Source organism: Postia placenta (genome assembly GCF_002117355.1).
Source record: "Postia placenta MAD-698-R-SB12 unplaced genomic scaffold POSPLAscaffold_4, whole genome shotgun sequence".
Taxonomy (NCBI): domain Eukaryota; kingdom Fungi; phylum Basidiomycota; class Agaricomycetes; order Polyporales; family Adustoporiaceae; genus Rhodonia; species Rhodonia placenta.
This window is the reverse complement of record NW_020169835.1, coordinates 732,201-748,862: the sequence shown is the minus strand read 5'-3', so window position 1 is coordinate 748,862 and position 16,662 is coordinate 732,201. Positions and strand designations below refer to the sequence as shown.

Below are 16,662 nucleotides of genomic sequence, written 5' to 3'. Positions count from 1 at the left end.
ACTCACTTTACCAGCCGGGTGAAATGTCCCGTGGGGGAGAACGAGGGGGAACGTGAAAAAGCGAGTGACTCGGCGATCTTACTCATTTTCCCGCTCGGACGGCAGGGAGGCCTGCCGTCTAAGAGATCGAAACACTCTCAAGAGGCCATCAATGCTTCCCGGCGTCACATGCTGCATCCACCAAGTCCGCCGGTTCAGCGCTCCGAGGTCCAGACCCAGGCCTGTGATGTTGCAGCACTACCTACAGGTTGCATTCGACACCATTTCGCAGGTGCGCATTGGGTAGAAAACATCTAGTATACGTGTCGACTTCCTAAAACTGTTACCGGTCACCCTCGGTGATGAGCGGTCTCGAACTTACCTATTACTGTACGGATCCAATGATCAAGCACGTTGGTATTCGATGAATGAATTCAGCGAGGCGCGCTGAGCGCCGAGAGCCGAGCATTGCTCAAATTCCCACTCAGAAGGCAGGATCGGCCTGATGGCGAACATGAGATTAATAGACAAGCAAAAGTCATAGGGAGGGATACATGTAAACGACTGATTCTTTGGGTCCGCATGATGCATGCAACTGGCCGGCCAGGCTCAGCACACACCATTCTGACGTCGTCATTCATACCGTCGTAATGCCACCCACGCAGCCGAGGAGGAGCGCGTCGACCTTGCCTTCGGTCTCTTTCTCTATCCAGGCGTCAAACTCCTCAAACAGCGCCATTGCGCGCCCACCGAGCTCCTTTTCTGCCTTCTTCCCCGGCCACATCGCCTTCTCGTGGATGCCCACAAAGTTTACCCGGATGCGCGCATCCGGGTCTCCCTCGGGGATCTTCACCACGAGGTCAACGGTCCATGTGTCATGGCCGTAGAATGAGCCCTCTTTGATATAGTGGCGGGTATACTCGTCTGGAGGGTTGTTGTCTAGCGCCCACTGTAGGACGTGTGCATCGAATGTCACGGCTAATGGACCATCGCGTCAGTCGATGCCTGTGGCCAGCCGTACTTAAGACGCGCACCTGTCCAGATAATTCCGGGATGGTATATCTTCAGGGTGAGACTCCTCGTCCCTGCTGCTGTGTCTATTTTGTTATTGACGGCTGTGACTGTAAAGTCGTGCTCAGGTGCGTCCATGTATTCGGGTTTTAGTGGAAGGTCGAATTTGTACGGGGTGAGGAACTGTGAACCACCGGCATCAGCTATTGTCGCAGCATTAGCCACGACATTCGAGCCTTACATTGGAGAAGGGATACATGGTATCCCAGTCGTTATTCCAGGTGTTCATTGACACCGGCTCGGGCACCACCCCCGGCACACTGAACTGGCGGGCAATGCTATGCGCCAAGATGTCAAAGCCAGGCGCACCGTCCGCTGCCGCAACGTGTAAGTGCTGCTCCTGCGTCGTCACCTGCATAACGGTAATGTATGAGCATGTCGTACTGAGGTTTCTACAAGGGGCAGCTTACATTCTCCATATGGATAATGAAGACACGCTTCTGGTGCATGGCGTCGAACGGCGACCGCATCGAGAAAATAGCCATTGCAAGAGCTGTCAGCATGGAGAATAGCACTGCACCACGCAGGATCGTCCGCCTGCCGAAGCGGTGCACAAATGGCACGAGCAGCGGAAGCGTGTATGAGCCTGCACCGGCTACGATAGACGCAATGATATGCTCCGCGGGGGCTTCTTCCCCAATGCGGCCTGTCTAGACACGTCATACGGGTCAATGTACTGCCGGGAGTGAAGTGAGGGGTGCGCGCACCAATGGAACGAAGACGTCCAGCGTGATGTAGAACATCTGGGCACCGAGCGACAGGGGCGTGAAGGCCGCAAGTGCATAGCTCCATAGCGAGATGTCATCGCCGGGTTTGGACACGATTGCATTCAACACGAGCGACAGGAGAATCGGGAAGCCTGAAAGAGCAAAAACACCAGCCGACCCAATACCTGCAAGCTGGCCTACTAAAGCCAGGAACGACTGTAGCAACAGGACTGCAGTAAAAGAGGTGCGTTCGCGCACACGGCCCACCAGCAACTGCGAGGCGAGTGCACCTGACAAGTCAATACACCTCAGCGCTCCAAACCTGTATGTATGTGACTGTGAGGCGTACCAGAAAGTGCAGCGGGCCCATATAGCAGCACACATGACCTCTCCGAAGAGAACCAGCTCATCTGCTTGTGCAGCACCTTCGCCATGATGAACGCGACGACATTTACATTCAAGAACGCTCCAACAAGCGCAGCAGATACCGCTATTGTGCCCTTCACCTGCTCGCCGAATGCGCTCTTGCCCTGCCGCAGCGCAGGGGCAGGGTCGACGTAAGTGAGACGTACGAACACGATTGAGGCAGTGAATAGCAGAGCATATAGAATCTTCGCAGTGCTGAAGGAGTAGACGACGAACTGCCCGAGGAATTGATAGAAAACGGTGCTCGGGCGAGAATATCCTTCCGTGAGAGCCGGTAGCGGGGATTCAGGCGATGACAGGTGCAGGAGAAGCCCAAGAACATTTTCTCCCATGTGCTGTGAAGCGAACCAGTCAGTAGGCTATGTGGTCCCACAATGCTAGATCGCTTGTACCTGGGCCACTCCAGGCTCTATGTTCTCTACAAGATCCTGCAAAAGTTTAGTTAGACATTCTAAAACTACACACGAAAGAGCCTCGCCTTGCGCATGTGGTATAGGTAGCTGTTGCCGACCACCGCGATCTGGAACTGGGTCAGCCCATGGCCGGAATATGGCTCAAACGATGGCTCACATCAAGACCGGTGACATTCAGGTATTGCTCGAATTGACGAAAATCTGTACTGATTGTACGCATTGAAATTATTCTCTGCGCGCGGGTATATCCATCGGTGGGACAAAGTACGGTATGGAAGACTTACTCAGATAGGATGATCCCTGAGGTGAATACCTCATTCGCGACAATAGTGCCGAATGGTCTGGTATTTTGTGTTGGCATTGCAGGATGATAGCGTTCAAATAGAACAAATTCACCTGGGAGCATATGCATATGCGCGAATCATTTGCTCTGAAGTCGCCTGGAAGAGCAGCTCGCGGCCAGTAGTGCCGGCAGCTGTCAGTCCAGTGTGAGACAACTGATGACACCAGGTCTATCTGCTTAATACTCGCCTTCCAAATTGACCGCAGCTCTAACACTAGAGGAATGTAGTCAGTAATTGTATCATAACTGCATATTGCAGAAGGATCTCACGTGTTCACGATAGGGTGTTGAGTGGAGAATAGATGCGACGCATCTTGCAGGGATTCTTCCGCGTTGTTGAACACTGCTCGCATAGTAAGATGCACTGGCACGGTCCATGGCCCGAGGCGCACTCACAGAAAATAATGGCATGAGTCGGCTCCCAATCAGGCGTGTCGACCAGTACACGCATGCATTCCAGCATGATACCAACCGAAAGGGCGTCATCTGCTGCACCTGGGGAAGGTAGCGTGCTGTCTACGTGCGCATTCACCAAGACAGCATGTTCTTTTCCAGCGTCAGTACCATCCGAAATTCGGACAACGATGTTCGTTAGGTCCACATAAGTTTTGTAGAGTCGGTGACCCATCATGTCGAATCTGAAGCGCAGTCATCATGAATAGAAAGACCGCCAGAAAAGGCAAGCGAAACGCACCGATGGCTTCCACTCCCCTGCTGATGCCAGACCTCGCATTGTAATTTTCGCCCCGGGCGCGCACGTACCGCGTCCTCACATTGCAGACGGATCAGTTCTGCCTGCTTGATCATCCACTCGTCGCCGAGGGCATGTTCACGCGTCCCGACCGTGCGGAAGCCGATATCTTCTGAAAGATACTTCGCATGCGCAAGAACGCGCGCCTCCGAAAGCTGCGGAAGGCCGGTCGAGGGATTAACCCTGCCTCGAGAGGAACCGAGAGCGTAGCGCTATTGCATCAGTCAAATGGCAGGGAACGGCCGCAACTGGACACTCACGGATCAACTATAGGCTCAGGCAGGCCTGCAGATCGACTACGCTGTGAGTGCCCTAATAATGCTATGCAAGGGATCATGCGACTTGCCATAGTTGACCTTGTACGCGAGAAACGGTACACCCAGCAACAGCGGGGCGAGACACAGCAATGATCTCACCGGGCCCCAACGCGAGTGCGGCGGAGGGCTCATCGTCGTGGTGGTTGGGGATCAGGATGGGAGCCACATTAACGCCAACGTGTCCCATCCGAACGTGTCCAAAGCCGTGTTGGGCGTACTCGGGATATGCGTCAAATTCGCTGACGGCGCAGAGAGGCATGCTGACGATCCTCGTCTTACAGCACACGGGACGAGCAAGCGAGTACAATGGCGCCTGCTGCAGATGTACTTTTTAAACAGGGCGTGGAAGTACTATGATTGCAAAGGACAACGGTTGGACGTCGTACAGCAAGTTGATGGGCATGAGTCTATGAGGGTCAAAGCTCTCCATCTCCCTGACCGCCTCTCCGCCTACGGCTCTTGACTGCTTCTCGATGTCGTCTCTTCCATTCACTCGTCAGCTCGCCCTTCGCATCCTCCCACCGCTTGTGTATGTCCTCCGCAGTGTCCGCGCGGAAGAACCACGATCGCCAGTTGGTCGGGTCGACGACGTCGTGCACGCGGCCTTGTCTCCGTTCGTCCGGTAGCAGCGGGAAGAACCGTGGGCGCTTAGGATCGAAAGCGTGTGCCGGGGTGTGGACGAGCGCAGAATCGTGGGACCGAGGATCTGGTGCGGAATGATGTTGAGACGCGGCCTGGAGTTCGACATCGTCGTCTAATTCAAGGTCGAGGTCGAGGTGCCCCAGCAGCGAGAATCCGACTGGAATAAGAGTTCAGCTACTCTGAGGCAACAATGATAGCAGGCGCGGAAAATACCCACCCTCTTCTTCTTGCGGTGCGAACAAGTCTTTCAGCTTCGTCGTCTGCGTGACTGGGCGCGGTGCGTCTTGCGGTTCCTCGACCTGCACATTGTCTTCGATGAGGGAACCGGACACGTCCACGTCCATGGCTGCATCGGAGGCTTCCCCTGTTTGATCCTCCTCTGGCTGTTCTGCGACCGCTTCAGGATCATCGCTCCTGCGGGCCGATGCCTCGACATTCATTTCAACGTCAGAGTCTACAGACTCTGCTCCTCCCCAATCTACCTCCCCTCGGTCACCGAAGAGGGACTGAAGGAAGCCCAGAGTATGTTGCTTCTCCTGCTCCAGGTCATGGTGCGTGCCATCCTGCGGAGCCTTGCGCATTACGGTAGGCGGGGGTGCCTCTGGCGGAGAAGAGGGTGCTGGAGATGAGCGAGCGGAAGTATCGTCAATGTCCGCTTCCTTAGTGGTAGCGTCCTCCTCACTGCCCGATTCGTCTTCCTCGCTCTCTTCAGACGCTTGAACCTCAAGTCGCAATGGAGCAACCGCAGGGCCCACGGTCACAGCAGACTCAAGAAAAGCACCTTTTAACTGCTGCGATCCGTACTTCGTGGGGTCGATCGTCTTCCTCCTCGCTCGCGTGGGCGGGTCTCTTACCCGCTTCCTCTTCTTCCCCGCCTTCTCGATCTTTTTGCTCTTGCTTGACGATGTGCTCGGCAGCGGCTCAGGGAGCGGGTGCTCAGGACGCATGCGAATGGGACGTATCATGCGACCGGTCGGAGTAACGCGCCAGCCTGAACGGGTAGCGACGTTTTCTGGAGTGACAAGGGACATGTCTGCGGCGTGGACGCCTTGTACACCGCGCGGAAGGCGGCGGCGTTTCTTTGGTGGCTCCCCAGCAGCGTCAGCACGCTCCTTTTCAAGCCTGCACAGAGGGGATTTATGTTAGAGTGCATGATATATATACAGGTAGCATAGCCGCACCGTTCTCGGAAGTCTGGCTTTGCCTCGCCAATGCGAAGCTTCGCGCCCTTCCAAGTGACCCCGCTCAGTAAGTTCATACCTGCGTTCCTCCTTCAGTCGTCCGTATGGCTCCTCGATATAGATGCCAGGGATGCAAACTCACATCTGCCGACCTGCTTCTTGGTGGTCTCAAGGGACACATACCCAAACTTGCGCGGCTGGCCAACACCATCCAAAAGCCCAAAGCCGTCAAGTGCCTTGACAGTGCCAAAGGTTCCCAGCCGCTTCGAGAGGTCCTCTATGGTAAGAGATGGCGTGAGACCGGAGACGAGCAGCCTTTTGGTGATGACCTCCTCCATTTGGCGAAAAAGAAGTGACACAGAGTAAAAAAGGTATGATGGGAGAAGTAGTAAAAGACTCAGATCGTATTCATCTTTTAGATGCAATTAGTTATGTCGCGGCCGCGCAGAAAGGCTCGCGGACTTGCAAGCGTCTACGTAAGGACGCGACGCACGTGACTGACAGCGCGATCAGCTCGCGTATTAGCGCGTGTTTCTTACTTTACTGAAGTGCACGGTGTCTGCCCAGTCATCGACGGGCTTCTAAGTCTCCCAACTGCTTTACTCAACAACGCTGCCAGGTGCCTTATAGAATGGGCAAACGGGCCAACTTGTCTGGTGTATCATTCTTTGCAGCGCAAGTTTTCAACGATGACGAATCTACACTAAACAGTGCGACCGATGCGAATAAACAGATTGCAAGGGGCACTCATGATGAAAATAATCCCAATCAAGAATCACACGAACGACCAGCGGACGTAGACACTGATGCACGTCCGGATAAGAAGCGGAAAGTCGGAGTGCTTGGTGCAGGCTGGGAGAAGTACGACGCGACAGGCTTAGTCCCTTTCTACACACACCAGACTCAGGTTCCTGAACACCTCCAAAAATGTACGTCCACGCATGCTGCCAAATGCCCACCGGTCGGCTGATGGTATGGGATGCTATACAGACTTTGGCCAACGAGAACGGTTCTTCTCCCTCTATTCCTCAGGCTGTCTACTGGACGAGGAGGGCTGGTACAGTGTAACACCGGAGCGTGTTGCAAACCAAATCGCCGAGCGCTGCCGCTGCGATGTCATTCTGGACGCGTTCTGTGGTGTCGGTGGTAATGCCATCGCGTTTGCCCGAACATGCGAGCGAGGTGCGTGCACCCACACCTCTTGCAGTGGTAGACTCCACCCTCATGAGCATCTACGCAACTCGTTCGCCAGTGATTGCGCTCGATACCTCACCCGTGCGCCTTGCCCTTGCGCGGCACAATGCCGTCCTGTACGGTGTCGCAGATCGAATCGAGTTTGTCCTTGCAGACTTCCTATCCTTCGCGCACCAGCTCACGCAGCAGCAAGAGTTGCGCTCACAGTCAAAATCAGCGGAAAACCCAAACACAGCAGAAAATGTCCTCGCTGACGTGAAGCCACAGCGCCTGTTCGATGTCATCTTCCTCAGTCCACCGTGGGGTGGCCCCTCCTACCTTACGGATCGCGACACGGCAGAAGAAAACATAACTGAATCAGATGCAAGCACCCAGGGTGCACCGGAGTACAACCTGGCTAGCATCAAGCCCGTGCACGGGCGACAGCTGTTTAGCATTGCGCGACGCCTCACACCCAATGTCGCGTACTATCTTCCTCGCAATACCAAACTAGACGAAATCGCGGACCTCGTCAATGTGCCAGATGACGAGAAGAGTATGCGCCAAGACGGCGGAACGGGAATCACGCGCAGTAAGAATCAGAACAACGATGAGCGGAGGAAAGGCAAGGGAAAGGCAGAGACGGTGGAGGTCGAAGAAGAATGGATGGGCTCGAAGTTGAAAGCACTCACATGTTATTTTGGTGGTCTAGTGACTGGACAAGAAGATCGGTTTTGACCCTGATGTGTGCCTATCTGCTCTGCAGTCTCGCACTTATTCTGAAAGCATCACGAGTTTGCTACATATATCCAAACTGTGTAGGTTTAATTGAACCTTGAGCAATACGCATGTGGCATACGGCAAGGCTACAAGCGTGGCCGAACGCGGATGCACACAAGCATTCGCAGTTATCTGTATTGACACAGCTCGAGCATTGAGAGGCAGATCCAAGCGCCCAAGTCGGCATTGCGTCAGTCATGCACGATGGAAGCACCTGAGTTGAACCTCATTCGTCCTCGTCCTCGGAGGATGAGGCTGCGCGGGCTAGTCTACTAAGGAGAGAACCATCGAATGCGCCTGCATGGCCAATGTAGATATTTGAGCGCCCATTGCATATGGAGACACTGTGACAATACTCACGACCTGCGACAGTGCTATGCCGCCCCCGATAAGCTGCCAATGGTGAACTGGGTGACCCCGGTACCGAACCTACAGAGCTTGAGAACGACGAGTCAAACGGCGAAGGCGCTGATGGCGGGATTGTGTAGTTCAGCGTTCGCGACGGGGTAGATACGGGTGACGCGGCGTATGAGAATGATTTCTGTCGCTGAGGAGTCGACTGCAAAGCACATCAGGTTTGCCTTCGCGCGGTGATCAAGATGCAACGTACATCTGGCGACAGACCCTTTAGGCGCCACTGACGCTTTGGCGAAGACGCTCCAACAGTTTTAGCAGGCGATGGTCTTGGAGGTGGTACAACCGTGGCGTGTGGATATTTCAGTGCGTATGTCACTTGCAGGATGTTGATGCTGAGGATGGCAAGCAGGAGCACCTCTGCGTTTCAGCAGGTTGAATACTTTGTCGCGTCGATCGACACGTCTTTGACACGTACCAACACTACACAGTAAATAGTACAGCCCGCTAGCTGGTATGCGCTCGCGTAGCACGGAAATCGCTGTCCAAGGCGACGGCACAGGCAGGAGATGTGTGAGGACGACGGCGGTAAGGAGACTGAGCCCGTTGGTTCGCAACCTAGCCATGGCTTCGCCCCGAGAAGGTTTCAGCCAGTCGGCGATTGTGGCGTCGTTTAATTGTGATGTGACTAAGGCCTTGTTGTGAAGAAATTTTGTTATTTGGGACATTCTGACAAGCAGTTGAGGCCTTGGTCGCGTCGCGGTGGTCGAGCAGGAAAGTAATGGCAAGACGGCGAAGGCGCTTCGCCCTTGTGTTCGGCGACGCGACTCACGTGCGCTGCGCGTCCAATGGTATGGGCGCTTATCAAGCGCCTGCTGAATCTCTGAATAAAACTGCCGCGACATCATAAAGGCGCTCATAACGAAGAAATCAGGTACCTTCACACGTTTGTACAAGAAGACTTCATTCGCTCACGACGCCGGTAACCATCTAGTGTAATCAGTGAGTCGAGTCTCCAGCCTTCAGGCTTCACGTTTAGCTGATACAATCGTTGTATTTATCTCATCGTAGGAGGAAGGACTTGTTCGGCATAATGAACGACGACACCGCCGCGCTTGAATTGAGGTCGTTCAATCATCAGGTCTGTAGCAGTGCACTCTCTGTAGGCAACGAGGGTCCTGATAGGTTCGCTTCGACGTTATCCGCTCGACATAGCTCAGGCGCATGGCCCAGCCTACGCCTGGTGTGAAAGACCGTCACGCTGTCCCGCCGATAACGCTGGTCCCAGACGACGTGCTGCATACCATCTTCCATTTCGTAGCCGAATACTCCTACAGCCGCATCGCATATGTCCCCATCGGCAGAGAACGCGGACCCAGAGACGGGATATGCGTCGTATCCCACGTCTGTGGGTACTGGCGTAGACTTGCTCTCAATGATCCTCAGCTATGGGGGTACATCGTGCTCAACCCCGACTCTAGCCTAGCCTTCTTGCAAACGTACCTTGAGCGATCAAAGGACGCTCCCTTACGCATCAGATTGGAAGGCACGAGACCCACATTCAACAGGAACATCGAGATTGACCTCAGAGCTCGTCTCTTGGCGGACCATGTGCATCGCATCGTCGAGTTCAGAGCAGTGGAGTTCAGGCCTACCGAAATGAATACCATACTCAAGTGGTTCAAGGGTGCAGCGCCGCGCCTACGCTGCCTCATGCTCGAAGCCGACTCCCAACTTCTACAACCTGCCGTGTTCTCTGGCAACCTGCCTGCGCTGCGCGACATCTACGTGAAGGGCGTCTCGATGCCTTGGCAGCCATATCAAGATCTCACGGACCTGCAGCTGAACGACCAGCTCGTACCATCGATGGAGAAGCTGGTGTGGACGTTACGACACTGTCCTCGATTGAAGTCGCTCAAACTTGGATTCCTTGACGCTATGATTCGCCAGGACACCGGGGAGCAACTTTGCTCTGTAGAACCGGTTGCTCTCCCTCGTCTTGAAGAGCTGTTCCTACGCTCTCACGTACAAGAGGACGTCGTCGACCTCATCTCCTGTCTCAGATTCCCTGACACCACTTCCGTCTCGCTCAAGCTACTTGGTTGGCACCGCCATACCATCGTAGACCTCCCGAAGGAATGTCCTTCGTTAAGTGCGATCACCTCCAAGGTGAAGGGCCTTTTCTTGGAGCTGACGGGCTGCGACGCCTGGTCGGCCAGCATCGTCATGACCTCCCGCAAACCCGAATTCAAACTGCAGTGGGAATGGTACCAAGAAGGGAAGAACAACGAAATGGTCGACTTCATTGGGCTGTCCCCTACAACGTTCCCCGCCTTGGAAGCTCTTGTGATCATTGCGACATCGTACCAGCTCGACGTGCCACACTGGCGATGCATACTCTCTGCCTTCCCCTGCCTAGTGTACCTGAAGCTCGACATCAGTATGTCGATGATCGCTAACTTCTGGACGGCCCTCGTACCGAAATTTCCACGGAACGAAAATATGCTTGATGCGCTCGTGGTTCCTGCCCTGCGCTATTTGAAAGTCGAGCGTATGGAGGAGCAGGAAACTGTTTTCAACGTACTTGGCGAGTGCTTCCGCGCCCGCGCCAACCGCGGCTGCCGCTTGCGCACCCTCGACTTGGTCATGAGATCAGGGCGAGCGTTCCCACCTACGGTCCTTGACATTTTGACGGAGAACATCGGGAAGGTCAATATCACCTACGTACGGAACCCATACAGCTTAGACGAAGGGGAGGCGCACCGTGCTGGTTCATCCCGCAATTCCTCCCATCCGAGACGCGAGCCATCGATGTCCCCTTCTATCCTACGGCCGTAGAGCCTTGCGGGAGATAGAAGGAAGGGCCTCGCCGCTAGGTATCAATCGTACCTTGGTGAATTTTATCTGGTGGATCGGAGCTCAAAGGACCAAGACAGTTACAAAATCAGCTCAATATTATGTGTATGTACATGTACAGTACTTTTACATAAGAGTGCCTAATATCGGTGGCCTGCGATACTACGCACGGCCCATGTCGAGTTTATGTCCCGACTAACACTAGTTCGGCAGGTCAGCCGGCAGGTCAGCAAATGTGGGACGTTGGCGGGTGATGGCAGGACGTACCCATGCTTATGCCCGTCCGACGGAGGGTACACTACAATTAGCCCCGTCATCAGTAGGATTGATACAGTTGACAACGACGTGGCGAACCTCAAAGTCGTCTCCTGTTAGCCTGAGGATATCGCCGTGGACAAGCGTAATAAAGAGCGATTCCTTGGCTATTCTTCTTGTGACAGATTTGCCCGTTACTTTGGGCAACATGCCAAAAACGCCGTGTGGGTTGTCCATGTCTCGATCTCCTTCTTCGTCAACTTCGTCCTCTGAAATATCCATATCGACCTCATCCTTATCAGGCGGAGCCGCCATTTCCTCAGTGACGTCGCTCAGTGTCTCTGCCGAGACACATGCCCGAGAAGGGTCATCAGCTCCCTGTGTGGCGTCGATGTACTGTGACCTGGGAACAATATCGAGTTCTACATCTGCGCCGAGACATAGCATGATGACCGCCGAGTCCTTCACTGACAATAGACAACCCTAGAGATATTCCTTGAGTAGGCACTTGAACGCTTGGGGAGTGACGAACCTTCTTACTCCCCGGCTTCATCCATGCATGAATCTGCAGATTGTTGATCGCGGATACCACAAAGTTTCCGAGCGCTGAGCAGCGATTTTGCATGAGAAGCCGCGCTTTGGTGATGCAATCGGGTACTTCCGTCCAGGGACAAGCAATGTGACCGCCTACAAAGCTGCTGCCCGCGACGTACGTATAGCATGAACCTTGAGGGTTATTTGCACTATGAGCAACGACGTTGCATACCATGGGAGAAACACTCACCCATGACCTGGCCAGCCCGCCAAGCCAACTCGACATCCACCTGAATGTCTCGAAAGAGCCGGTTTGGATCCTCCTGTAGTGATTCAGCATTACAGGTGAACAGATGGTTGGCCATAACCCCGTCGCCAAAATCAAACGAGAATGCTAATGAGCCATCTGTGCTCCCCTGGGAGTTAGAGTTGATGCCCTTGGTAGGCCTGTCCCAAGGCCAATTGGTTGGCGCTGTGGTTCTATGACCACGTACGTAGTCGACTGCCACGGGGGGAAGGTGATTTGCCGTCTTAACACAATAATAATAATGAATATTTCATCATCATAGTAGGAACGACTATACCTGGCAGTGATCACACCTCTGCAACCGCATGTTATGCAACAGATTGAGCTTGCCGCAACACGTACAGTGCCAAGCTTTACATGCAGATACCTCGGACGTGCCGTTCTCGAATTGAAAATCCGAAGCAACATTGGCAGCGAGGAGGTGCAACGGGAGGAGTGTAAAAGGAGGTATATCTCCCTGTGGATGTGTATATGGTGTAGCCTCTTGTGCAACCGCCCACCAGGGCACTAACGGGATATCCATCGAGGGGTACACGAACTCCCCTCCTGGTGTCCATTCCAGCTTGAAATCCCAGCACATGCGGTCGCCGATTTCACGACAATGATCAAGGCTGGCCGCCGCCGAGGTAGGTGTCGGTTCCTTGTCGCCTATGACAACCATGCTGACCTCTTTGATGTAGAAGAAGCCTAAAAATACACAGCCATATTCGGGTGGAAGAGAGAGCGGGAATAGCGGCGAATCTCGGCACAAGATTACACGGATAGGAATTTGCAGCGTCTGGTTGTTGACGAGGGCTTTGATCTCCTCGGGCCACCAGCCAGGGACATACGATGTTGTATCTAGCACTTCATCAGGCTGCACCGACGACTGCCCCTGATCATTCCCTAGGCCTGACGAACCGGCGAGCGGTAAGGCTAAGGACGCGGTGTCTTCAGCTGTTGTTGTTGTCCTAGACGTGATACATCTGAGCGGAATGCTGGGTGACTCGCCAGCTTCTGAAGGTGAAGAAGATCTCTGACGCGCGATCTGCGATTCTTCTGGAAGGCCGTCAACATCATTCATTTTCTCAAGGGGCAACGAGACGTGGACATCTAGAGCCGCTTGCTCATAGTGTGACTGCGTACGCCGTAGGGACGTCGAAGACAGCGGAGCTAGAAGGTGCCAGCCCTCAGCGTAAGTCCCCAGTGGGAGGTAACAAAGGTCTGCGTACAGTTGTCCAGGCCACCATCTATGTTTAGGTCGGCATCAGAGTTTACTAACAGGACGCTCGGATTATGCATTGCAGCATCAGCTTCAATCTGCGAGAATGCAGCCGTCGTAGGCGCGCGTAGATCCTGAAACGGGAAGTTGTTTGCTGATAGAGGGAGTACGAAATCACACCGTGACTGGCTTGAGACATGCTCTGTACTTCCGAGCTCCGGTCCATATCCTTCGTAATAATTGTGCCGTAAAAACAGTTTGCTTTGTCCCTCAGACAATGCCTGGGATTGGTGGATGTGCTGAGGCTGGACAGTGACATCACGCGGGACCGTGTTCGAAAGATTTGTAGAGCAGGAGAGAGAAGAAGCATCATGTATATCGGGGGGATGGGGCCCGGCAACAGCTTTCCGTACATTTATCGGGCTAATCCAGGTATGAGTGGTTGAAACCGGATGGGAGACTGTGGACGGGGACTGAGATTGTCTGGGATGTTTATAGACCGCGTGCGATACGGTGCCTGCCGCTGTTTCTTCCTCGGAGTCTGGTGCGGGTGATATCCGGTACAGCGCTATGCCATCCAGACCGCCCGGAGCATCGATAGAGGGGCCGTAAGCCGATGAGTAGGAATGAAACGCGGAGATAGAGCCAGGCATTGCTATATCAATCTGGAACGAGGGGTGAAGGTGGGTAGGTTGGCAAACCCTTTGAGGTTCGACGTCGTCTAGGTTCACAGGGGGGATGCTGTACACCGCTTCGGCGGACTTTGGCGCCTCATCCACCTCAGCAGATTGTACAAGTTGTCTGACCCTGAGACAAAAAGGCGTGGTCAGCTAGAATGAAGCAGGAGGATTTGGAAACAAGTCGCATGTACATTGATAACTTGATCACATTTGCATGATCCCAAGAATCAGCTGGCCATGCGGGACCTTCGAGGAACAGGATTGGCGTGTCAACACACCCGAACACAAGCCCGTTCACTTCCCGTGCGAGGTTTGGGAGTATTTTACGTAAGTCATGCTTGCTCTAAAATAATCGTGAGCAACGGTCGGTGAATCGAGCAGTCACTCTTACACTGGTCCATATGCGCGGGCGACCGGGGAGCGGCTGCTGAGGTGACCGGAGTGCTTCATTGGGAGTGGGAGAATTGGGAGTGGGAGAGATTGGGAGCCAAACTACGCCAGTCTGCGGCGTGGGCGCAAATGCTGTAGACTCCGAGATCACTATGGTCTGCGATGCGAAATGCGTTGATAATTCTGAACTAACTCGGTTTTGCGGAGACTTTACGGCCGCTAATGACTCTCCTCTTCTTGCCTGTCTGTCGCTCAGATGGCCACCTTGGTTTGATACCGGCCTTCTTGATCTTCGAGCGGATTTCGCGCACCGCAGTCTTGGGCAGTAATCTTCTCTGCTCCCTCGACCCTTTCTGTTTGTTTGCGCCTTTCCTGCGCTTACTCAAATCGGCGTTGAGTGCACACGAGCGTTCCCTTGGGCGATACAGGACAAGGTCAGGCAGAAGCAAACAGTCATAAGAATCGCTTGTGACTGACCGAGTGGATTGAAACGGAATTGGGTCAACGTTATGGGCACTATCGCCAGGATCGGGATAGTAGGAAATCGGCCTACGCGGCCTCAGCCTCCGCGATAAATTAGCGACAGATGTCTCATTTCCTGCCCGATCATGTCTCGCTGACCGCTCGACTGCCTCACCCCGCACTACGCCGACGCTAGAGAGATTCGCTTTTCTAGTGTGCGGTACTTTCGGATTGGGTAGAGCCACATATATCTTTTGCGATACAATGCACTCGCGCTTGCTCGCCACACATCTCGAGCAGGCAGGCAGTGTCCGTGTGCAGGCCTGTCTGACATCCCTGCATCCATCGCATCGCTCAATGACCACATATCTCCCTGTATTTGGGGTAGCATCCGTCTCGGTGTCGGTGTCGGAAATGAGAAAGATGTATTCCGGAGCAATGCGATTGTCATAGGTGTTTGGCAGGAAAGCCGGGCGGCACACGGATGGTCCCCAAGCCAGCGCGTATGGCGGAAGTGGTTTGCCGAGAGCAGGATTGGGTATACCAGTAGCGGTCGACGAGTCTACCTCAGTCGCCATTGTGGAACGGTTTGTTGCGTCCCGAACTCTCAGTCCTCGTCGCACGATTTTTTGTCAAAAGAAGGAGCTAGGAACTCATATCGGAGTACGATGCACAAGCTGTCGACAGTTATAACCAGCCTAGTAGCGGAGTTCGGACGCAGTACTAGCGGGAGAGACACCAAGTTCAGCCACCAGGAATGAGCGCTAGCCCTTCTTCATTTGTACCATCATGTTCAACCAGGTTCAACCTCTGCGAATCAGTCTTGCTGCTCTAGCAATAGTGAGCTAACATTCGTTAGTATTCAAATAAATGTGAAAATAGGATGTTTTCATCCTCCTCGCATCTCATGTTCGACTTCGACAACCCATCGGGTTGCAAGAACATCTCATACTGTTTGGCCTCTCGTGGTGGCAGCCGTGCTTTGGCCAGTTGTGAATTACTGTAAAAGTGACGGATATTGGAGGACCCTCTTGATGTGCCATTCTACTCTTTTGTGTCTACACCTGCCTCTTGTTCCGCTAATCGTCGTGCCAATAACAACATTGGATCCAGTCTCTTGCACGGAGCCAGCAACATCCATACATGGGTTGTTCAGGGTGGGTGAGGGTAACCGCTGTATTCAAATCCGTACGCTAATAGCCGCCTTCGTTATTTGTGCTCATAGCAATCCAGAGAACACGTCGAGGTCTAGAAACAGATATGCTGGGTCATTCATCACACATTGATCAGCGCGTCACTAGTACATGCTGTGACAAGTGCAGGTTTGTTTCGATAAGCGTATATAAAGGCAAGTAACGCGTCTACTAACACCTTCGTGTTGCACAGCTGCGCCATATTTCACGGCCCTTAAACAGTGCTCAAGGCTCATGTCTCAGTTAGTTTTCTGGGTGATAACTGCTGTCTTAATTCGCATTTTATGCTCGGGTTCCCACCAGAAAGCCGTCCGAACAGTAGCCAGTGCGACTTCCTCGTATGCCTCTAGACTCGGAAGTATCAGACGCGGATCGACTTTCTCTGCAATGTAGAGAGGACGGTGGTCCATGCCATGTTTACCTGAGTGGCGCTGGATGGTACCTTCAGGGCGAAGCTGAAAGCGATGACCAGGAGGCATGAGAGAAGTCGGCAGAGAAACCTGAGCACAAAGACTGGTAGTGCACCTTCTTACACATTTACTGGAATGGAATTTGTATGACATGATCCTGAAAGAAATAAGTTCGGTCGGACAGCTAATTCCGTAAGGGGATTTCCTGGGACCACCAAGTAGAGGCCACCGTGACGC

General features: G+C 53.7%; 6 protein-coding genes across 6 annotated transcripts; 2 read left to right on the top strand and 4 right to left on the bottom strand.

Moving 5' to 3' along the window:
• Positions 1-483: 483 nt before the first annotated feature.
• On the bottom strand, positions 484-4,139 carry POSPLADRAFT_1065412 (hypothetical protein; the record flags this gene model as incomplete). Its single annotated transcript, XM_024481941.1, has 17 exons — positions 484-957; positions 1,014-1,173; positions 1,232-1,402; positions 1,461-1,700; positions 1,758-2,047; positions 2,107-2,518; positions 2,576-2,611; positions 2,662-2,703; positions 2,754-2,802; positions 2,881-2,937; positions 2,993-3,071; positions 3,128-3,153; positions 3,210-3,282; positions 3,336-3,577; positions 3,634-3,873; positions 3,951-3,975; positions 4,037-4,139. 17 exons carry the CDS (start codon positions 4,137-4,139, stop codon positions 617-619), a joined length of 2,586 nt encoding a protein of 861 aa, XP_024340813.1. The 3' UTR covers positions 484-616.
• Positions 4,140-4,423: 284 nt separating this feature from the next.
• POSPLADRAFT_1136819 (hypothetical protein) lies at positions 4,424-6,168 on the bottom strand (the record flags this gene model as incomplete). Its single annotated transcript, XM_024484735.1, has 5 exons — positions 4,424-4,806; positions 4,867-5,115; positions 5,332-5,771; positions 5,831-5,909; positions 5,973-6,168. The coding sequence occupies 5 exons, from the start codon at positions 6,166-6,168 to the stop codon at positions 4,424-4,426; spliced, it is 1,347 nt and encodes a 448-aa protein (XP_024340812.1).
• A 293-nt stretch (positions 6,169-6,461) lies between these two features.
• POSPLADRAFT_1179626 (hypothetical protein) lies at positions 6,462-7,741 on the top strand (the record flags this gene model as incomplete). The annotated part of the gene is made up of 4 exons (XM_024488685.1): positions 6,462-6,759; positions 6,821-7,012; positions 7,083-7,534; positions 7,634-7,741. The coding sequence occupies 4 exons, from the start codon at positions 6,462-6,464 to the stop codon at positions 7,739-7,741; spliced, it is 1,050 nt and encodes a 349-aa protein (XP_024340811.1).
• Positions 7,742-8,009: 268 nt separating this feature from the next.
• On the bottom strand, positions 8,010-8,865 carry POSPLADRAFT_1138054 (hypothetical protein; the record flags this gene model as incomplete). Its single annotated transcript, XM_024484862.1, has 4 exons — positions 8,010-8,080; positions 8,144-8,342; positions 8,394-8,557; positions 8,616-8,865. The coding sequence occupies 4 exons, from the start codon at positions 8,863-8,865 to the stop codon at positions 8,010-8,012; spliced, it is 684 nt and encodes a 227-aa protein (XP_024340810.1).
• Positions 8,866-9,230: 365 nt separating this feature from the next.
• On the top strand, positions 9,231-11,189 carry POSPLADRAFT_1179622 (hypothetical protein; the record flags this gene model as incomplete). The annotated part of the gene is made up of 2 exons (XM_024488684.1): positions 9,231-9,278; positions 9,353-11,189. 2 exons carry the CDS (start codon positions 9,231-9,233, stop codon positions 10,973-10,975), a joined length of 1,671 nt encoding a protein of 556 aa, XP_024340809.1. The 3' UTR covers positions 10,976-11,189.
• Positions 11,190-12,205: 1,016 nt separating this feature from the next.
• On the bottom strand, positions 12,206-15,507 carry POSPLADRAFT_1179620 (hypothetical protein; the record flags this gene model as incomplete). The annotated part of the gene is made up of 7 exons (XM_024488683.1): positions 14,982-15,507; positions 14,554-14,774; positions 14,362-14,510; positions 14,249-14,313; positions 13,351-14,097; positions 12,457-13,318; positions 12,206-12,262 (listed from the first exon to the last, which is right to left on the bottom strand). The coding sequence occupies exons 1-7, from the start codon at positions 15,398-15,400 to the stop codon at positions 12,206-12,208; spliced, it is 2,520 nt and encodes an 839-aa protein (XP_024340808.1). The 5' UTR covers positions 15,401-15,507.
• Positions 15,508-16,662: the final 1,155 nt, after the last annotated feature.